This window comes from Gossypium raimondii, chromosome 10 (assembly GCF_025698545.1).
Source record: "Gossypium raimondii isolate GPD5lz chromosome 10, ASM2569854v1, whole genome shotgun sequence".
NCBI classification, from domain to species: Eukaryota; Viridiplantae; Streptophyta; class Magnoliopsida; order Malvales; family Malvaceae; genus Gossypium; species Gossypium raimondii.
In genome coordinates, this window is record NC_068574.1 from 55,907,663 (window position 1) to 55,930,434 (window position 22,772).

The window sequence follows — 22,772 nt, forward strand, 5'->3', positions numbered from 1 at the left end:
AGTCTACATTTTAGCTTTAAATTTTAAACATTTCTCCTTATTCTAAATAAAAATTAAATTTTAAATGTAAAATTTTATAGGATAATATAATATAATATTAAATTAATTAAAATATTCTTCATTAAGTAATAAATATCTAATTTTATTTTCCACATTTTATAGAATTTTATTAGATTTTTTTGGATTATTAAACATGTGTAAAAAGTTAAATCATTTTCAATGGATTTAATTTTTTCAATAGTTTATCAAACAAGGCCTTAATTTCTTTATCAAAAAATTAAAATCTTGATAATTAACTTAGTGTTAATACACTATATGGTACCTGAATTTGACTTTAATGTTCAATATGATACTTGAGTTTTTTGTCCTAATCGGATACTAGAGTTTAGCTTCAATGCTCATTTTGGTACCTACGCTTTTTCAAGTTAATACTTAAGCTTTTTTGTTCCAGTTAAGTACCTTTATTCTTTTACTAGAGTACACATGTCAAACATCTATTGGGTTGTTTGATCTTAGTACCGAATTGAATATTGAAGCCAAACTTAGGTACCAAATTGAGATAAAAAAAACTAAAGTACTAAATTGAATATTAAAGCGAAACTCAAGTACTATATAGCATATTAACTTATTGTATTCACCAGGGATAAACTGTCCAATGCGTTTCAAAATATAAAATTCGGCAGGCATCTGGCAGCTTCTGAGATTACCCAGCTACTCTTTCTTTCCTCAGCTACCCCAATTTTGGTTTCACTTCCTCTTTTTCTCAGCCCATTGATTTTCTTCTCTTTCTGATCAAACCTTCCACCTCTTCAAATGGCAGGTAAAAGTTTTCAATTTTTCATTCATTTTCCCTCTTATTTTAACACAAAAGCTCTCTTTCTTTTGGTTAATTACATATCTCTTGATTAATAATTTTTTATGGGAATTTGATGCCATCTTGTTATTTGAGTAAATATGGTTAACCCTTTTTAGTTTATGCCTTATATCTTACATTTGTTTAGTCATTGAATTAATCTTTACTATGTTTCTGAATTTGGGTTTGATTAAAATATTTAACTTTTTTTTTTAAATTTGGATTTGTTGTTGATAATTACTTATGAATTATAATTGAGTTCCTGCTTCCGATTTGCTTAATAGTTAAATAAGTTCAATAGTGATGGCTGGTTTGCGATTCTTGCTTTTGCCTAAGTTCCTGTTTTTTTATACTTGCTTAGAGGCCGCCACATTTCATCTTCTTGTCCCGATTTGCTTAATAGTTAAATAAGTTCAATAGTGATGGCTGGTTTGCGATTCTTGCTTTTGCCTAAGTTCCTGTTTTTTTATACTTGCTTAGAGGCCGCCACATTTCTTCTTCTTGTTTTTTTTTTCCCATTTATTGGGGTGGGCTGTTAAAAGAATATGAACTTTTAAGTGAATAAAAAAAACAATGAATAGAAAAAAGAATGGATACACTAACAGGAATGAAAATTTTGATTTTATTGAATAATAATAGTTAATGACGAGGTTAACTAAATACTAAAGCAAGTTAAAGGAACACAGTCGGTGAAAATTATGGGTTTTGATTGGAGTTGAAGAATTGATAATGATGTAGATGACTCTGAACTATTAATGAAGAGTTTACCCTTGTGTAAATCTGATAAAATTGCAAATTTCATGCAGCATTGTCAGGGAAGGTTGTTCAAAATGTTTTTATTGCACAGTTCTACCAACAGAATAGGCAGTTCGGGACCCAATATCAAAGGGACAGTTGTGTCCCTTATATGTGCGCCTTGCCTCCTTTTCACGGAGGGAAGTTAGCATGGACTAGCAACTCCTCCATGCAAATGCGCAACCTACTGAAATATCAGAATGGTTTTGTTAACCGAAGAACTTTTTACTGCAACGGTCCGTTCAAGTCTCTCTATTTGGTTCATATCAAATACAACAATATGTGTGTTAAATGAAATAAAAGACTAAATTTCTTTTTGTTGTCACCATCCACCGGATTGGCATTGTATTTATCTTTTTGGTTATCAGGGTAGATTCCATTTGTAGGATGTTATAACAACTTTGAAATTTTCTCTTTGTATGGTACATTGAAATTTAAAAGATATCTATCTTCTGAATTGTTGTATTTTCCTTTGAAACTTATACTGCAGCTGCTTCATCTGCTACTGCAATACCATCTCTGGACAAAGTTGATTTTCTGAAGCTTCAGAATGGCAGGTGAGAAGTCCATCCATTGCACCATGCATTTAAACTTATAACTTTCTTAATTTATATTTTAGCATGACTGTTCCTCAACAATTAGTCCGCATATATTATATTCTTCTCTCCTTGGATTATCTGATCTTAACTGCATTTCAAGTCTATTACTCATGTCTTTTGGATTAATTTTAAAACAAATTTTCTGTGGCTTTTGATCCTATTGAATGGTGGCTGTGTATCCTGTTTATTAACAGTTTAGCAGTAGGATGTATAAGATGACCTGATAGTATAAATTCCTGGTGGGCTGGTTATGATAATACATACTTTATCCACTGGTCCTAGTAGTATAAGTAAGCTTTCTCTTTTTAGGCAGTGCTGCCACTTTAGTTTACAGGTCTTTAGTATTGTAATGGAACCAAAATGCCTTTTTATTGTTTTTAATTTTTTTAACTGTTTGTCTATGGTGATCAAAGATTGCTTCTTCATTCATTCCCTTAATGACCATGCAGCGATATTCGAGGTGTGGCTGTTTCTGGTGTTGAGGGAGAGCCTGTGAGCCTTACCGAGCCAGTTACAGAAGCAATAGCTGCTGGTTTTGCTGCATGGTTGTTAGATAAGAAAAAGGTTGATGCATCTCGAAAGTTGAGAGTTGCCATTGGTCATGATTCTCGTATATCTGCACAGAAATTACAGGTATTTCCCTTACCTTAGTATTCAGTCTAATGTAGTGTAATAGTTTATATGAATCTTACCTGCTATCTGTAGATTTTACATTGTTCCTGTTTGAAAAGTATTTTTCAAGTCGTGGGAACTTCTTATTGTTACTTCTATCATCATCCGTGACATATGTGATAACCCTTGCCTATTTAGTATGATGCTACTTATAGTTGATCTCTGTGGCAAAGCTTTCGCATATAACTTTGATAGTTATGTTAAAATTTTATATATAAAGGGTAAGAAACAAAAATTTCAGTTTCTTTGGGGATAGTATTTACATTTCTCAGGGCCAGTTCTTCTATGCAAAAATGTGTAATCTGATTTAATAAATATTCAAAAACAGGGAGTATATGAATGCTCTTTTTGACTTATATTACTAGAATCATCAATGCTACAGAAAATTTTGTGCCTTTGAATAAATTTGTTTGGCTTTTCAGGATGCTGTTTCTCGATGCATTGCTAGTGCAGGACTTGATGTTGTTCAATATGGGTGAGTTACAGTGTTCTATTTTAATGTTAATCTAATAATTGGACATGGAATGGTTAATGGGTTTAAGCATGTTTAATCCAGTTTGAAATTACAAGTCTTAACCAAATTCTAGGGTTGGAGATTTAAATTCTTGATTTCTTGTTGGGGACAGGCAGGATTTATGACATGTTCAAAGTGAATAATTTATCTGAACTTTTTAAGCTTGTCTTAAATTGTAGTTATAGGCTGGGAAAAGTAATTCCGGTCAGCTTCTCTACTAGCTGTCTGAGCATGTTTTAGTTTCAATGTAGAGTATTTGGCAACCTATTTTGGGGTCAAACAAATCAAACTATGGCTATAATTCAGGTGCTTCCTTTCTGAATACATGCAAGCAGTTTTATAGATTGATGTAGTTTGTCGTTTATAGTTTTGATGTAGTTTGTAGTTTATGGTTTTTCTGTTAACTGTTATGAACTCTAGTACTAGTCTTAGTGAGTATATTATTGAGAATTAATTCATGTCTTTTTTTCCTTTTTGCAGTTTAGCATCTACACCGGCAATGTTTAATAGTACACTTACAGAAGATGAGGCAATCTTATGTCCAGCTGATGGGGCCATTATGATAACAGGTAGTTTATCACTATGCTCTTCTGTGGATAGCCGATGCCATCCTTGAACATGTAAAAGGTTCAGCAATGGAGTGTCGTAATCATTATATTTGATGAACTATATCGTGAAAACAGGATTTTTAAAATTTAAGTTGGTATACTTTTCAAAGTTAATTTGTTTCCTAATAAACTTTTATATTGTGAACAGCTAGTCACCTTCCTTATAACAGGAATGGGTTCAAGTTCTTCACTAATGATGGAGGTCTTGGGAAAAATGACATAAAAGACATCTTGGAACGTGCTGCAAGTATATACAGTAATTTCCTTGCCAAAGGTTACTCAGTAAAGGCTTCTGAATCAGTTAAAAAGATTGACTATATGGCCGTTTATACATCTGATCTTGTGAAGGCAGTCCGAAAGGCTGCTGGGAATATAGGTAATAGCTTCCTGAATTTAAATGATTAATTATCGATCTTTCTTTCTTTCTTCGTCATTGGAAGTGCAATATAAGCCAAGCTGCATGTCTTTCTTTGGCGTTTATCATTCACGAAGGTCGCATAATTATATTTATCAGAACTAATAAGGTTCTTTAACTTTATCTCACTAATCGTTGTTTGGTGTTATCAACTATTAGAGAAGCCATTGGAAGGATTCCACATTGTTGTTGATGCAGGAAATGGTGCAGGAGGGTTTTTTGCAGTAAGTTTTCTTGAGTCCATCAACTGCGTATCTTTCTTTTTTTATTGATATTATTCTGACTGCAATATGTTTCCTGGTTCAGTCCTGAGCTATCTATTCTAATTGCTTTTCCCAGGCAAAAGTACTCGAGCCTCTTGGTGCCATCACTTCTGGTAGTCAGTTCTTGGAGCCAGACGGTATCTTTTTTTCCTGGAAACTATCCCATATTTTAATTTTGTATTTACATATTAATAGTATAAGTGATATGTGGTTATGGGATCAGGTATGTTTCCAAATCATATTCCAAACCCTGAGGATAAGGCTGCAATGAAAGCTATTACGCAAGCAGTTCTAGACAACAAGGCCAACTTGGGGATCATCTTTGATACAGATGTAGATAGGTAATAGGTTCACTACCTATATGTCGGCTTTATCAATGCTTTTTATTTTTCCTCTCTCATAAGCATTTTCTTAAAGGTCTGCTGCTGTGGATTCTACCGGACGTGAACTCAATCGAAATTGCTTGATTGCTTTAATGTCCGCCATTGTTCTTGAGGAAGTAAGATTTTTTCTGAATCTACATTTTCAACACCCCCTTTATAAACAAGTGGAAGTTTTAAATTTTCTTTTCCAATGCCGTTTTCCTCTCTACATTTAATCTCCTCATCTTGTTCCCTTCAGCATCCAGGAACGACCATCGTTACGGACAGTGTGACTTCAGACGGGCTTACTTCATTCATTGAAAAGAAACTTGGTATGACACAAACGGAATTGACATGTATGTACTTGCTTTGCCTCTTCTAGAGAAAACTCATAGTCTCAGTTTCTTTTAGGGGGAAAGCACCATAGATTCAAAAGAGGCTATAAGAATGTCATTGATGAGGCGATTCGATTGGTAACTTTCATATTCTTTTAACTTAGCTTTTCAATATTTATATCAGTTATAGTTCCGCTGGTAGAGTGCTATCGAAATAAGTGAATGGGATATCAAGAACTTATATCAGTTATAGTTCTGCTGGTAGAGTGCTATCGAAATAAGTGAATGGGATATCAACAACTTATCAGTTATAGTTCCGCTGGTAGAGTGCTATCGAAATAAGCGGATGGGATATCAACAACTTAGCATGAATCATTTCGCCCGACCACTAGTGCTGATCATTAGTCCATTGTCATTTAGACATGTAGATAGACTTTAATCGACAGATTGATGCCGACTATTTCCGACATTAGTCATTGATGAAATTCTTTCTTTGTTTTCATCCTTTGGAATTTTCCTTCTTAATCATGTTATCATTCGGTACCGAAGCTCCTTGTCACCTATTTACACCATGACCCATCATCTCGTCGAACTTTCAGTTTTTTCTTACCTGTACTGAAGTAAAATAATTGCTGACAGAACTCTATAGGAGAGGAATCACATCTAGCTATAGAAACCAGTGGCCATGGAGCTCTCAAAGAGAATCACTGGCTTGATGATGGGGCATACTTGATGGTAAGCTGTTTAATTTTATGTTGCAGAGAAGCCTATTCTTGCATGTATTAGGTTGGCCCATATATATCAATGAAAACATTGACTTAATATACACATCGACTTGTCCATCTCATACAATTCCATTTGACCTTCTGCTGAGCGCAGGTCAAACTCCTAAATAAACTTGCTTCAGCAAGGGCTTCCGGCAAAGGTGTTGGAAGCAAAGTTTTAACCGATCTGGTCGAGGGTCTGGAGGAACCAGCTATTGCTGTGGAGCTGCGACTAAAGATTAATCAGAATCATCCCGATCTTAAAGGACGGTATGGTGCACTATATTGCTCTGATCTTTTTATGTCCGCATAATTTCTGTTAAAGTTGCTGACAGTTAGAACCTCACAGATCCTTCAGGGAATACGGAGAAGCAGTGCTGCAACACTTGGGAAACTCCATTGCTTCAAACCCCAAGCTTCAGAAAGCACCTGTGAACTATGAAGGGGTAACTAGAAGTTAGGTAGAGGCTTTCTTTCACCACCTTACGGAAACAGGTTTTGCTAACTCCCTTTGAAAACAGGTTCGAGTTTCCGGGTTTGGAGGGTGGTTTCTCCTTAGGCTTTCACTTCATGATCCCGTCCTTCCTCTTAACATCGAGGTATGAATGTAGCATGCAAAGAATTTCATAAGTTGTCATAAGCATTGTAATTCACTGATTTGATACTAATATAAACAACACGTGTTGTAGGCGCCAAGCCATGAAGATGCAGTGAAACTCGGACTCGAAGTAGCTGCTGCAGTGAAGGAATTTCAAGCATTGGACACATCTGCTTTAGACAAATTTGTCCAACCTTAATGACACTGAATGGGTCGTGCCTTTCAGCATTTGAGTATTGTGTTCCAATAGTTTTGAGGTTGAGGAAGTTTCTTTGTATTCTTTTTTTTCTTGTTGGGGGGGGGGGGGGGGTTGATGTTACTTGAAAACAATAATAGAGGTAAGTCTGAAGAGAGAGAGATATATATCCAATCTTAACAGCAACATCCATGGTTTTACTTACACCTATGTTGTTTTGTTTCTCTATATTATAGAATATTAATATTATATATTTATAATTAAGTTTAAATAATATTTATTTGGCATTCGGGTATTTGGGTGAAATACTTTTTTTAAGTATCGAGGTGCCGGTGTAACGAGTTTCTGGAGAAATAATATCGTAATATTCATTGTAAGTTTTTATCTTTGATTTGCATTTCTATTTGTTTCACAGTTGTTTGTTTCAAAACCTATATCTGTTTATCTGTCTTCTTGTTGCCGTTGAGTCCAGGGAGGACGTTAGGCGTTGTGTGAAGACGTTAGGATAACAGGCCGGTCTTAGGTACCCGAGACAAACATTATGGAGCAAATCGAGTGTTAGTTTAAAGATAAAACTTGTGATCATATTATTAGAAGAATGTAGGGACTTGGAGTAAAATTAGACCAACATTTAAGAAAAGTAAAGCCCTACATGAAATCAAATTTTCCTTAATAATCTTTCAACTTTAATTATTCCACCTAATTAAATAATAATGACGCTAAAGTAAACTATTAACCCTAATTATTCTAACTCTTTATGTTAAATAAATAAATAAATAAAATTAATTAATAATAACAACAAAGGAAAATATAAAATTTAGAGTTTAGTATTATTTCGAGGTTTGATTAGAGATGCAAAAACTAATGGTATTTAATTTGGTGTTGATTGATGTATGATATTACTGATAAAGTCTAAACAAATACAATGCAATAATGCCTTGAAAAATAACATTTAACGGTATCCTAATCCATATTAAACTCATATAAGATATATAAATAATTGTATATCACTTACATTGTTGGATTAAAATATTACTTTCCTAGCAAGTAACGGATTAGGAAACGATCCCTATAAAAAACCCCCCTATTCACCACTTGATCCAAGTCATCTGATTTAGAATATTACGAAAATCTTTCACCATGGCTGACACTATGAGTTTCATCATCATGCATGCATTGCTTGCATTATGGGCACTTATTGTTGCACTGATTATGATACTTATGGCTATCCTTTGTTTTCGCAAGGATTCTTCCAACCGAGATCATGAAATTGGGGTAACCAACTATCCGATAGCTGAACAGGGCATGCATGGACCGCCATTGCAGAAGCACGAAGAAGCTTCAAGGCCGATCATGGTCGGGACCGTTGTTCAGTACAAGAATGAAGAAGGAACTGAATCGCGTTGCACCGAGTGTGTTATATGCTTAGAAGAGTTCAAAGATGGAGATTCTTGTAGGGTTCTTACAAACTGCAACCATCTGTATCATCAACTTTGCATAGATGAATGGCTGGTTAAGGACTCGCATTGCCCCCTTTGTCGTGGTTCGACCATGTAACCATGTATCTTATTATTATTTTCAAGTATTTATCCGGACACGAGTATGAGGATATGATTACTCTGTAAATATAGAAATTCATTTAGAAAAGATTAAACGTATCTGTAACCAACACTCACAGATAATAAATACAGTACCTACAAATATTTGAAGCGAATCCCATCATGTTCAAATTATATACAACTAATTTCAGACACCCTACATATTTGCATCTTTGATGAGTTTTATCCGATTCTCTTTTTCAATGTTTGTGAAAGAATTTATGCAGTGGTAGTAGGGGTGTTTAGAAGCTTCATCATGAAGTTGAACTTCACATCGGGTGCGGTCTTCGGCTGGGGCCAGTTTGCTCCTTCCGACACCTTAATGCATCTGAAACCCTGGTCTTTGTACAGTTTTTTTGCACCGGGGTTGTTCAAATCGCAGTGCAATGCAACGGCACGGAAGCCCCAGCTCTTTGCTTGAGCTTCAGCCTTGGCTATGAGCCTTTTAGCTATTCCCTTACAGCGGAATCTCTCCCGAACTGCAACATTTGATATGTATGCAATTCCAGTCCTGTGATAAAGATGCTCAAGTGTGTTATTTAATAATCACAAGATTAATAATTAGAGTACTTTCTGCATGTAAAGAGTCAACTTCAATGAACAAAACAATGAACACCGATATATAATGGTAAGAACGTCCAGCAGGTCTAATCTTACTATAATTGGTTAAAACTGGAACTGTATCATCTGCAGAACACCAATACATAAGGTCTTGAATTAAGAACTGTCTTCAGCCCTCTTAACTCGAGGTGATATATAAGGCTCCGAGTTAAGAACTGTGACTTGACAGAGGTTCATGCCGTCTCACCTCACTGTCCGTTTTTCTGCCCTCTCACAATCGTTTGCCGGTATATTTTCTGTCCTAGCCAGAAAACTCTGATTACTTTCACTAAATAAGATTAATGGAGAAAGGAGGTTTAAATGAGTTCTCTTATCCCCATAGGCTTTAACAGGCATCAATAGTCGCATAGAACCATTCTTCAATAATGAACCTCTGGCCTTGTGCCGGAAATTTAGTTTTCAAGACACCGACACCAGGCATCCTTACCAACTATTGATTGTATGTATGTTACTGTTGGAACTAAGAAAACAGAATGAGAAATTCGACAGAAACTTAAGCAAGAAGCATCGATGTCTTGCTGAACAAACAAGAGAATTCAGCTTAAGAACTTTGAGTAAAATGCTTAAGTAAAGACCAGAAAAAATGAAGAAGAATTTCTGAAAGATTTCATTAGAAATGAATTGAGGCATAAAGCCATTACATATACCAGTAATTCAGCTGGTCAAAATGAAAACAAAGTCACCTAAACATTTACCTAACTCCACTAATAATCTAGTAACTTGTTAAACATAACTTGCACACTTGGTAAAGTTGATTTATCAGCTCAAACATCACCTAATTACATCAAGTACATTAACAACTTAGTTCTAATCTAACTAAGTTACAAAACATCATTTGAAAGAAACAAAACAAAACAGCAGCATGAGCTTCAGCTGCAATTGCATGGCTCGGCAGCTTGGTCTGCTTCTTTGTCTGCATGCAGGCCAACTTCAACAGTTACCAAATGAAAATATCGAGAACGGAAAGACAACATAATTTATGTAGAAACTTTGCTAGGTTCACTCGGACTCTCATTGCTTATGAGCTGAAAAATAAAAACTCAGTACAAAAAGAACCGATTAAAATGGAGAAAACCTTTCTTTTTCCATTCCTGGCATTTTGGTATGAAGGGGTAGACAAAGGGTTTGGTTTAGCAAACCAGGTTGGACTAAAATAGTCTGCTAATGGTCCTGAAAGCCTTATTTCAAACTAGAACACACTGTCCATAAGTTGTTAATGGATTCCAAAGACAGGACATGTAAGTTGTTTATTGATAACATTAATGGGGTGACATGCAAAATGTAAATTAAAGAAACAAAGACAAAGCTATGGTAAATTTGATGAGCTGCATTTACGCAAACATAAAACCGAAAATTTTCAGACTGTCATTTTGCATCCGAAGTATTTAACGTTTAACGAAACAAGTTTCTTATAGAGTAAGTTTCAAGCGGCATGTCTGTATTAAATGACATTAAACTAGTATAGAAGAGCAGCCAATAATTACACTCACCTTCTCTGTCGAAGTGGTCCTTTTCTAGGAAGAAAATCGGCAACGGTATCGATAGTTAATATACCAGTCACATACCCTTTATTAAGACTGAATTTTCCGTCGAAACCTCCGATTTTGAAATCTTCAGTTCCAAATAAAAACGTATCACCAACTGAACCACCAATGACAGCAACCAAACAAGTTCTCCGGCAACCAGGAGGAATAGAGAATCTTGACAGCATCCCCACCAGTCTATCAACTCGTAGCACGAAATCCAAAGGGAAGGAATATTCGGGGAAGAACGAGCTGCAGTGAGTCTCAGCTACTTCCCAACAATCCTCTAACCGTGCCTCTCGAACAACAATCTCGGGAGACACGGTCGGAAAGAGATCGACAACTTGAGTAGCTCTACATGCTCCTACAAACAAATATAATCCACCTTTCTCAACAAAAATGACCTCTAATCATAGCAATTTCACTTTTATGATTCTTTTTATCCATATAATAGACAATCAAACATGAACTACCTGTTGAATGTCCAGTCAAAAAAAGAAATAAACCCAGATTCCATCACTACCAACCTTCCATAAAAAAGGAATCGTTCATAAATTCCATAAAAGAGGACACCTATAGTCAAAGCCAATTGGCAAATTCAAAGCAAACAACAAAAAATACCCAAATCCAATAAATTCATGTACAACTAAATTCACATGTAGACAAATGCCAAAAACCAATTTTTGTATTGAAAAGCAAAAGAAAGGAATAATCTTTGACATGGGTTAAATCCATTTTCATAAAAAAATTCTAAAAATACCCATTAAAGATAGAATCTTTACCAAATCTTATCAATTAGGATACTAAATTAACAGTGTGACTTCAGACAGACTTACTTCATTCACTGAAAAGAAACTTGGTACGACACAAACGGAATTGACATGTATATACTTGCTTTGCCTCTTCTAGAGCAAACTCATAGACTCAATTTCTTTTAGGGGGAAAGCACCATAGATGCAAAAGAGGCTATAAGAATGTCATTGACGAGGCGATTCGATTGGTAAGTTTCATATTCTTTTACCTTAGCTTTTCAATATTTATATCAGTTATAGTTCCGTTGGTAGAGTGCTATCGAAATAAGTGAATGGGATGTCAACAACTTAGCATGAATCATTTCGCCCGATTACTAGTGCTGATCATTAGTCCATTGCCATTTACAAATGTAGATAGACTTTAATCGACACTATTTTCCAACATTAGTCATTGATGAAATTCTTTTTTTGTTTTCATCCTTTAGAATATCCATTCTTAATCATGTTATCATTCGGTACCGAAGATCCTTGTCACCTATTTACACCATGGCCCATCGTCTCGTCGAACTTTCAGTTCTTTCTTACCTGTACTGAAGTAAAATAATTACTGACAGAACTCTATTGGAGAGGAATACCATCTAGCTATAGAAACCAGTGGCCATGGAGATCTCAAAGAGAATGACTGGCTTGATGATGGGGCGTACTTGATGGTAAGCTGTTTAATTTTATGTTGCAGAGAGGCCTATTCTTGCATGTATTAGGTTGGCCCATACATATCAACGAAAACATCGACTTAATATACACATCGACTTGTCCATCTCATACAATTCCATTTGACCTTCTGCTGAGTGCAGGTCAAACTCCTAAATAAACTTGCTTCAGCAAGGGCTTCCGGCAAAGGTGTTGGAAGCAAAGTTTTAACCGATCTGGTCGAGGGTCTGGAGGAACCAGCTATTGCTGTGGAGCTGCGAATAAAGATAAATCAGAATCATCCCGATCTTAAAGGACGGTATGGTGCACTATATTGCTCTGATCTTTTTATGTCCGCATAATTTCTGTTAAAGTTGCTGACAGTTAGAACCTCACAGATCCTTCCGGAAATACGGAGAAGCAGTGCTGCAACACTTGGGAAACTCCATTGCTTCAAACCCCAAGCTTCAGAAGGCAGCTGTGAACTATGAAGGGGTAACTAGAAGTTAGGTATAAGCTTTCTTTCACCACCTTACGGAAACAGGTTTTGCTAACTCCCTTTGAAAACAGGTTCGAGTTTCCGGGTTCGGAGGGTGGTTTCTCCTTAGGCTTTCACTTCATGATCCCGTCCTTCCTCTTAACATCGAGGTATGAATGTAGTATGCAAAAAATTTCATAAGTTGTCATAAGCATTGTAATTCACTGATTCGATACTGCTATGAACAACACGTGTTGTAGGCGCCAAGCCATGAAGATGCAGTGAAACTCGGACACGAAGTAGCTGCTGCAGTGAAGGAATTTCAAGCATTGGACACATCTGCTTTAGACAAATTTGTCCAACCTTAATGACACTGAATGGGTCGTGCCTTTCAGCATTTGAGTATTGTGTTCCAATGGCTGCCTCTTTTGCTATGAGTTGTCATTGTAGTTTTGAGGTTGAGGAAGTTTGTATTTTTTTTTTTTTTTTTGGAGGAGGGATGTTACTTGAAAACAATAATAGAGATAAGTCTGAAGAGATATATATATATATATATATATGTATATATCCAATCTTAACAGTAACATCCATGGTTTTACTTACTCCTATGTTTGTTTTGTTTCACTATATTACAGAATATTAATATTATATATTTATAATTAAGTTTGAATTATATTTATTTTGCATTCGGATACTTGGGTGAAATACTTTTTCTTCATATATTTCAAATTTAGTTTTTTTTCTATTTTAATGTCAGAAATTTAGTATCCTAATTGATAAGATTGTGAAATAACTTCTGCTAATAAATTATGTCACATTTTAAAACCAAAAAAATTTTCTTACATGAATTTAAAACTATGCAAGAATGTTGAATTATTCTCTTGAATCTCATCTTTTTTTTATCATAAATGATCTGTTTGTCCTGAAATGACCTGCCCAATAGAGAAATCTCAATTCATTGGGCCTTTCGATACAATCAAATAGAAAGCCTGAAGGGCGCCATATCTTAGGAGCCCAAACTATGTGATTGAATAAATCCTCCTCTATCTGTTGCAAGTCGAGTACTCCTTCTCCTTCCCCTTCTTCAGACTCCGATTTGTATTTTTCATAGAGATTTCTCTGATCAACGATAGAACAAGATCCATTTTGCATCATATATAAGGGATTCCCTGGCTCAGATCGAAGAAGCAATGTCACTCAATCATTATCAAATTGACCGCAATCTTGAGGATCCCACCAGAACACCTTCTACTTCTAATAGGCCATGAACTAGATTAGAATCATTCTCAACGAACCCATAAGAAGTGATCCCATTTATTTCATTGAGTCCGGGTAGAGACCAAAGGTCTTGAGCGACCGATTTGGCAGAACAACTCAAAAGATAAAGAAGTGTCGTTAATTTCTTTATGTTTGTTCCAAGCTTGAAGTACCATTTGTACAAATAAGAATCTCCTTCGTTACATGATTTCTTCTTCATATAGATAGATATAGGATCTAAGGGGCAATTACTTATAAGCACATTTTGTACAACAATCCTTCCTATCTGATAGAAAAGGATCCCATGATCCTGAACTAATCTTACCTAGGATCGTAAATCCCAAGTTTGTCTACGAAGAGCAGATCTAATTGTATTAGTATCTATAATTGATTTCTTCTGTGTAATACTAATCGATAGGGCCTCATTGTTAAGTGCTACAAGATCTCGTACATTGGAATCCACGGTAATAGACTCAAACCCATTAGTATGAAACATTTTCTTTTTCATTTAAAACCAAAAACCTTACAATATCATATTCAATATTTTTATTTGCTTATTTAGCATATGCCAAGTGTCACCTAATCTAATTTAACAGAAGTTATGCTATACTTTAATTATTAAATAAAAATAAAATTTTAACTATTAAATAAAAAAATATAAAGATTAAATTCTTGAAATTAAAATAAATAGAGTAAATTTCAAATGTTAGAAGAATGTAGGTACTTGGAACAAGATTAGACCAATATTTAAGAAAAGTAAAGCCCTACATGAAATCAATTTCTCCTTAATAATCTTTCAACTTTAATTATTCCACCTAATTAAATAATAATGACGCTAAAGTAAACTATTAACCCTAATTATTCTAACTCTTTATGTTAAATAAATAAATAAATAAAATTAATTAATAATAAAATAAAATATAAATTTTAGGGTTTAGGATTATTTCGAGATTTGAATAGAGATACAAAATTAATGGTATTTAATTTGGTGTTGATTGATGTATGATATTACTAATAAAGTCTAAACAAATACAATGCAATAATGCCTTGAAAAATAACATTTAACATTATCCTAATCCATATTAAACTCATATAAGATATATAAATAATTGTGTAACACTAACATTGTTGGATTAAAATATTACTTTCCTAGCAAGTAAAGGATTAGGAAACGATCCCTATAAAAAAAAAACCCCTATTTACCGCTTGATCCAAGTTATCTGATTTAGAATATTACGAAAATCTTTCAACATGGCAGACACCATGAGTTTAATCATCATGTATGCATTGGTTGCATTATGGGGACTCATTATTGTACTGATTATGATACTTATGGTTGTCCTTTGTTTTCGCATGGATTCTTCCAACCGACATCCCGAAAATGGGGTATCCAACTATCCGATAGCTGAACAGGGCATGCAAGGACCACCATTGCAGAAGCAGTTTAAAGAAGCTTCAAGGCCGATCATGGTCGGGACCGTTGTTCAGTACAAGAACGAAGAAGGAACTGAATCGCGTTGCACCGAGTGTGTCATATGCTTAGAAGAGTTCAAAGATGGAGATTCTTGTAGGGTTCTTACAAACTGCAACCATCTGTATCATCAACTTTGCATGGATGAATTGCTGGTTAGGAACTCGCATTGCCCCCTTTGTCGTGGTTCGACCATGTAACCATGTATTTTTTATTATTTTGAAGTATTTATCCGGACATGAGTATCAGGATATGATTACTCTTTAAATATAGAAATTCATTTAGAAAAGATTAAACGTATCTATAACCGACACTCACAGATAATAAATACAGTAACTACAAATATTTGAAGCGAATCCCATCAGGTTCAAACTATATACAACTAATTTCAGACATCCTACATATTTGCATCTTTGATGAGTTTTATCCGATTCTCTTTTTCAATGTTTGTGAAAGAATTTATGCAGTGGTAGTAGGGGTGTTTAGAAGCTTCATCATGAAGTTGAACTTCACATTGGGTGCGGTCTTCGGCTGGGGCCAGTTTGCTCCTTCCGGCACCTTAATGCATCTGAAACCCTGGTCTTTGTACAGTTTTGTTGCACCAGGGTTGTTCAAATCGCAGTGCAACGCAACGGCACGGCAGCCCCAGCTCTTCGCTTGAGCTTCAGCCTTGGCTATGAGCCTTTTAGCTATTCCCTTACGACGGAATCTCTCCCGGACCGCAACATTTGATATGTATGCAATTCCAGTCCTGTGATAAAGATGCTCAAGTGTGTTATTTAATAATCACAAGATTAATAATTAGAGTACTTTCTGCATGTAAAGAGTCAACTTCAATGAACAAAACAATGAACACCGATATATAATGGTAAGAACGTCCAGCAGGTCTAATCTTACTATAATTGCTTAAAACTGGAACTCTATCATCTACAGAACACCAATACATAAGGTCTTGAGTTAAGAACTGTCTTCAGCCCTCTTAACTAGAAGTGATAAATAAGGCCCCGAGTTAAGAACTGTAACTTGACAGAGGTTCATGCCATCTCACCTCACTGTCCGCTTTTCAGCCCTCTCACAAACGCTTGCCGGTATATTTTCTGTCCTAGCCAGAAAACTCTGGTTACTTTCACTAAATAAGATTAACGGAGAAAGGAGGTTTAAATGAGTTCTCTTATCCCCATAGGCTTTAACAGGCATCAATAGTCACATAGAACCATTCTTCAATAATGAACCTCTGGCATTGTGCTGCAAATTTAGATTTCAAGACACCGACACCAGGCATCTTACCAACTACTAATTCTACGTACGTTACCAAATGAGAATATCAAGAACGGAAAGACAACATAATTTATGTAGAAACTTTGCTAGGTTCACTCGGACCCTCATTCCTTATGAGCTGAAAAATAAAACTCAGTACAAAAAGAACCGATTAAAATGGAGAAAACCTGTCTTTTTCCATTCCTGGCATTTTGGTATGAAGGGGTAGACAAAGGGTTCGGTTTAGCAAACAAGGTTGGACTAAAATAGTCTGCTAATGGTCCTGAAAGCCTTATTTCAAACTAGAACACACTGTCCATAAGTTGTTAATGGATTCCAAAGACAGGACATGTAAGTTGTTTATTGATAACATTAATGGGGTGACATGCAAAATGTAAATTAAAGAAACAAAGACAAAGCTATGGTAAATTTGATGAGCTGCATTTACGCAAACATAAAACCGAAAATTTTCAGACTGTCATTTTGCATCCTAAGTATTTAACGTTTAACGAAACAAGTTTCTTATAGAGTAAGTTTCAAGTGGCATGTCTGTATTAAATGACATTAAACTAGTATAGAAGAGCAGCCAATAATTACACTCACCTTCTCTGTCGAAGTGGTCCTTTTCTAGGAAGAAAATCGGCAACGGTATCGATAGTTAATATACCAGTCACATACCCTTTATTAAGACTGAATTTTCCGTCGAAACCTCCGATTTTGAAATCTTCAGTTCCAAATAAAAACGTATCACCAACTGAACCACCAATGACAGCAACCAAACAAGTTCTCCGGCAACCAGGAGGAATAGAGAATCCAGACAGCATCCCCACCAGTCTATCAACTCGTAGCACGAAATCCAAAGGGAAGGAATATTCGGGGAAGAACGAGCTGCAGTGCGTCTCAGCTACTTCCCAACAATCCTCTAACCGTGCCTCCCGAACAACAATCTCGGGAGACACGGTCGGAAAGAGATCGACAACTTGAGTAGCCCTACATGCTCCTACAAACAAATATAATCCACCTTTCTCAACAAAAATGACCCCTCATCATAGCAATTTCACTTTTATGATTCTTTTTATCCATATAATAGACAATCAAACATGAAATACCTGTTGAATGTCTAGCCAAAAAAAGAAATAAACCCAGATTCCATCACTACCAACCTTCCATAAAAAAGGAATCGTTCATAAATTCCATAAAAGAGGACACTTATAGTCAAAGCAAATTGGCAAATTCATAGCAAACAACAAAAAATACCCAAATCCAATAACTTCATGTACAACTAAATTCACACGTAGACAAAATGCCAAAAACCCAATTTTTGTATTGAAAAACAAAAGAAAGGAATAATCTTTGACATGGGTTAAATCCATATTCATCAAAAAAATTCTAAAAATACCCATTAAAGACAGAATCTTTACCAAATCTGGGGATTGATGATTCATTAGAAACCCTGGGAGAAGGAGGGTAAAAGGGTGGAGGCTGTTTGATTAAAAGGGAAAGAGGGGATTTTGAGGAAGGTGTTGGGGTTGATGATGATGGAGACAGTGTAAGTGAAGTACCCAATGTTAAGCTCCGCATTTCTAGGAGACTTGCTTGTCTTTCGTTTCACCTCACCTTGTCTCTGTTTTAGCGTATGGAGATTCTTTGATTGTTGGGGAAGAGAAAGGGAATGAATTGAAGTATGAAGGAAGCAAAGGAATTTTGTCAACAAACAGACAAAAGGTAAGCAAAGGTAATGGTATGAATATCTTTGGACACAAATTTGTTTGTTCTTCTGTGTGGTTTGCTGACACTCTCCCTTCATTCACTGTTTATTGCAATGTTTTTTAAATTGGTCTAATTGGATGAATTGAATTATTAAATTATTATTAAAACTTTTGAAAAATAGTTAATTTGGTTTTAATCGATTTAATTAATTGATTTAAATTTTTAAATTAATATTTATTCAATTCATCCAATTCAAATAATATTAATTTACGGTACTATTAGTAATTTTAATTATTTCTTTCCTTTTGGCGAACATCTTTTTCACTTTAATTATTTGCATATTTATTAATAATTATTATGATTTTAATAGAGTATCATATTTGACACTGTAACATATGTCAGATGTAAATTAAGTTTATAAAACTATTATAATTAAGGGATTTACACCTCAAACGATAGAGTGTTAAAGAAATGTTATTTAGGAGAGACCTAAAATAGTTTAAAATTTGCATATGATATTATTTGAGAGATAAAGCTACACACAAATATTAAAGACGACTTGTAAATTTTTCAATTTGAAATTTTAAATGCTTGAAATATGGTTAAGAGGAAATTTATTATTTTAAAGTTTTATTCCTCGTATTAACACCACCATCTCAATCTAATCTAAAAAAAGTATGAATTGTATACTTCATAACTAATTCATATTTTGGAAAGTCCTTAGAAGAAGATTCTAGCAATCTTAATGATACAAATTCAGATTTCAATTCAAGTGATGAAGAAATTGGTTAATAACTTAGAAATTAATGAGTATATGTTAAATGCCAGAAAGGGAATAACCCAACATATATGGAATATTAGAACATTTTTTATACAAATGTCTACAACTATCCATAACCCCTTCCCAACTTTTAAATAGAAGAATAAACACATTTCCGCACACTCGAACTCAAGTTTTCTTGCAATGGCAACAATGTCAATGTCAACTACTTTCTTGTTATTTTTATTTGTACTTGTATTGTCAACTATTTTCTTGGACTAACATATTACATACAATGATTTGATTTTAATTTTGTTTAGAATTTTTTCTTTTAAGTATTGTTAATAAGTTTTATAATAATTAATATTTTTAAAATTTAAATTATGCAACTGTGTAGTTACTATTTCTACTACCAAATATAACATAATGAATTACGATATCATTACATTTTGTTAAGCAAACACATCTAGAAAATTACAATTTATTGTAATTACGATAGGATGTAGTTACTACCTTAGTAATTACTCTTCCATCTAATTATTCTATGGTGGTCAAGCACAATGTAATTATTTGTAATTACTTACACAATTACTTTAATTCTCACTCTCCGCTAAGAATTGAATAGTGTAATTAGGATGTTGTTTGTAATTACTTGCATAATTACTCTAATTCTCACTTTCCGGTAAGAATTGAATAGTGTAACTGGGGTACACTAGGATGCTCCAATTACACCAAATATGTCATGCGTGTGTAATTACAAACAAGTCATAATAACTTATTTGACCCTTCAATTTTACAAAAAATAAGGTCATTTCAGCCTTCAACTTAATATTTTACCTATTTTAAACCTTGGACTTGTATTATTATCAAATCACCCCAAAATTGATGAAAAATTTAACATCTATTAACTTTGTTGATGTGGCATCCACATGGCAACCCACGTGTATGCCACGTTAGCAATTAATTAACTTTTCAAAAATTAAAAAATATTTTATACTTTTTAAATAATTTTTATTTTTAAAAAATTAATTAATTACTGATGTGACATTCACGTGGTAGTCAATATGTATGCCACATTGGCAAAGTTAGTTAACATTTTCCTCTATTTTAAAGTGATTTGACAAATAATATAAGTTTAATAGATAAAAGGAGTGAAACAATGAACGACTAAGCCAAATAAATTATTATACTTATAAACACTTGCATTTTTCAATAATTAAGGGAAGATCGAATCAAAACTTTTATACCTACAACAAATATTATTATCACTTTTATCAAAAGGTTGTTGAAAAAACATTTATATTTAAATTCAATTATTTTCAACTTGGATAATGAATGAACTACCGAAAGAATTAATTTTATTTTACTTTATATATAATTAGAAGAGACAAAAGCTTCTAATCATGGAATATTCGATTTTATAGAACTGTAACCAGAAAATTATTAATTGTAAAAAAATATATCTAAAGGAGATACTTAAAATTATTTATAGTCCCTCTCCAACGTTTAAATTAGAGAATAATGCGCTTCAACGCATTCGAATCCACATTCTCCTAGACTGGTAACAATGTTGATACCAACTAAACTAAGACTCAGTCGACAAATATTATGTATCTTTTAATTGCAAAAAGAAGTTTGTAAAAGTAAAAAGGAATTTTAAAAAATAAAAAATTGAGAAGGATTTTTAATCAAAATTATTATATATTATTCACTTTACTCACAAATTGATACTTAATTTATACAATTTTTTTTTATTTTGATATTTAATTTTTTTGTCACAAATAGTATTTAACTATTTTTTTTTCTAAGTTAATATCTTTGTTACTCAAACTCTTAAATCTATTTAAAAGAAAAAGGCTTAACCCATAAATTGCTATCTAATTATGCATTTTTCTCATTTTGACTCTAAACAATTTTTTTTATCATAAGTGGTACCTAAACTATCATTCAGTTACTCATATTACACAAAGTGTTATATTCGTTAAAAAGAATCCAGTCAATAATAATCTGCCACATCTAGACCTGATTATGGGCTGAGTTGGGTTGAAGAATATTATAGGCTCATTTTTTAGGTTGGGGTCCAACTCGACCCTTAAAAATGGGCCTAAACTTCTACTCAATCCCAACCTAGATTAAAAATGCTAAACCCAAGTCATACTCGGCGTGCCTGCATTAATTTTTTTAGAATTTTTATATAAAAATAAATTTAAAAATAGAATACATCAAATACACTAAAACTTTAAAATAAATATTTCCCAACAAATTAAAAATACATTAAAAAGTGTTTATATTTAAATAGCACTAAGATAGTTGCAACTTAACAAGTAAATGTCTCTAAAATAGTAGCAAAATTAACAACAAAACAAAAATTATACAATATCCAAATAATAACAAAATAGTAGCAATATAATAGTGAAATGGTAGCAAAACAACAACCTAACAACAATAAAACAACATAACAGGAACAAAACAACAAGGAAAAAAGTTTAGGCTTATTCAGGTTGAGTTGAGCTCAGGCCAAAAAATCTTACTCGAGACTCGACCTATTTAGAAAACGGGTCTTATTTTTTAGTCCAAACTCATTTTTTAGGCTTATATTTTTGCTAAAACCCTCTCACTTTTCAGACGGGCCTTTGGGCCTAGATGGATAGTCCAACTCATGATCAAGTCTAGTCACTTCATTAAATTTTTAAAAATATTTTTTAATTCTTTTATTTTCTTACATTCTCTCTCTCTTTATTTTTTCTATTTCCTTTTTATTTTCTTTCTTCTTTTATAATGTATGATAATATCAGTGATGGCCCGAAATTCGTCCTCTTGAGATTAATATGCTAGCGATTAATTCTGTTTTTGAACTTCATTGTTTTCTTGCTTGACCTGACGAGATCGAAAAAGTTATTTTATCGATCAAAACTAGTATTTTTAGAACCAAACCGAAATGGCTAGTCAAACTGATTAGACCGAAAATCAATTGGGGTATCGGTCCGGAGATACGATTGAACTAATTGTTCTGTAAACCGATATAGGTTGGTTAAACCAAGATAGAAAACAATTAAATTGGTTTTCTCTATTATTTAAATATTTTTTATTTTTAATAAATTATTTGATCGAACCAGAATAACTAATTAAATTGAGAACTGATGACTTGATTGATTCAGTCATCTCCTGATTTCAAAGAAATAGAAAAATAAAAGCAATAATATATATATATATATATATATATATATATATATTTATATATATAAAGAGAAATAATACATATTTTTGTCTTTTTGTCACATGCCAAATTTTAATTGGTTATCTCTTTTTTAAAGTGATTTAATGATTTAACTAAGGTTGAACTAACAGAGCTACCAACTTGGGAAAAAATAGTTTCGGTACCACTTGTAACCAAAAAATATTTAGGTACCAAAATGAGAAAAATACATGGTTTAGGTACTAATTTATGAGTTAAGCTTCTTTTTAAATAAACTTAATAGAACTAATGGAGATACCAACTTGGTAAAAAGAATTTAAGTATTACTTATAACAAAAAAAAAGTTTAGGTATGGATATGGAAAAATATTATACTTTACGTGGTTTAGCATATATTATTATTTTAATATGTTTTATTACTTTCATTTCTTATATTTCCAACTTAGTAATTCATGTTTCACTTACTAAAATATTAAGTTTAAGAAA

At 33.6% G+C, this 22,772-nt stretch overlaps 3 protein-coding genes across 9 annotated transcripts; 2 read left to right on the plus strand and 1 right to left on the minus strand.

The window, feature by feature from the left end:
• The first annotated feature begins 658 nt into the window (after window positions 1-658).
• LOC105776313 (uncharacterized) lies at window positions 659-13,083 on the plus strand. 6 transcript variants are annotated; one of them, XM_052621976.1, is made up of 18 exons: window positions 659-820; window positions 1,660-1,884; window positions 2,139-2,205; window positions 2,697-2,880; window positions 3,342-3,394; window positions 3,914-4,002; window positions 4,190-4,417; window positions 4,616-4,680; window positions 4,796-4,856; window positions 4,943-5,060; window positions 5,137-5,218; window positions 5,341-5,413; window positions 5,493-5,554; window positions 6,056-6,151; window positions 6,296-6,450; window positions 12,557-12,653; window positions 12,729-12,806; window positions 12,897-13,083. In XM_052621976.1, exons 1-18 carry the CDS (start codon window positions 814-816, stop codon window positions 13,002-13,004), a joined length of 1,848 nt encoding a protein of 615 aa, XP_052477936.1. In that variant the 5' UTR covers window positions 659-813; the 3' UTR covers window positions 13,005-13,083. The 6 variants fall into 6 exon arrangements, with proteins under 6 accessions (XP_052477936.1, XP_052477937.1, XP_052477935.1 ...); XM_052621977.1 differs by lacking the exon at window positions 6,296-6,450 and adding an exon at window positions 12,323-12,477; XM_052621975.1 differs by lacking the exon at window positions 12,557-12,653 and adding an exon at window positions 6,530-6,626 and having other exon boundaries at window positions 660-820; window positions 12,897-13,082.
• Window positions 7,823-8,655, plus strand: LOC128033809 (RING-H2 finger protein ATL73-like). Its single transcript, XM_052621979.1, has one exon. It carries the CDS (start codon window positions 8,115-8,117, stop codon window positions 8,529-8,531), a length of 417 nt encoding a protein of 138 aa, XP_052477939.1. The 5' UTR covers window positions 7,823-8,114; the 3' UTR covers window positions 8,532-8,655.
• On the minus strand, window positions 8,667-18,434 carry LOC105776315 (uncharacterized). 2 transcript variants are annotated; one of them, XM_012598906.2, is made up of 3 exons: window positions 18,043-18,434; window positions 10,684-11,080; window positions 8,667-9,083 (listed from the first exon to the last, which is right to left on the minus strand). In XM_012598906.2, exons 1-3 carry the CDS (start codon window positions 18,200-18,202, stop codon window positions 8,792-8,794), a joined length of 849 nt encoding a protein of 282 aa, XP_012454360.1. In that variant the 5' UTR covers window positions 18,203-18,434; the 3' UTR covers window positions 8,667-8,791. The 2 variants fall into 2 exon arrangements, with proteins under 2 accessions (XP_012454360.1, XP_012454359.1); XM_012598905.2 differs by lacking the exons at window positions 8,667-9,083; window positions 10,684-11,080 and adding exons at window positions 15,621-16,115; window positions 17,225-17,621 and having other exon boundaries at window positions 18,043-18,425.
• Between the last annotated feature and the right edge of the window lie 4,338 nt (window positions 18,435-22,772).

Coding starts and splice junctions, on each gene's coding strand:
- LOC105776313 (XM_052621976.1), top strand. Junction 1,885..2,138: donor AAGAACTTTTTACTGCAACG/GTCCGTTCAAGT, acceptor CTTATACTGCAG/CTGCTTCATCTGCTACTGCA. Junction 5,414..5,492: donor ATTCATTGAAAAGAAACTTG/GTATGACACAAA, acceptor AGTTTCTTTTAG/GGGGAAAGCACCATAGATTC.
- LOC128033809 (XM_052621979.1), top strand. CDS start 8,115: ATGGCTGACACTATGAGTTTCATCATCATGCATGCATTGCTTGCATTA.
- LOC105776315 (XM_012598906.2), bottom strand. CDS start 18,202: ATGCGGAGCTTAACATTGGGTACTTCACTTACACTGTCTCCATCATCA. Junction 11,081..18,042: donor ATCATCAATCCCCAGATTTG/GTAAAGATTCTG, acceptor ATTTGTTTGTAG/GAGCATGTAGAGCTACTCAA. Junction 9,084..10,683: donor GGACCACTTCGACAGAGAAG/GTGAGTGTAATT, acceptor TCTTTATCACAG/GACTGGAATTGCATACATAT.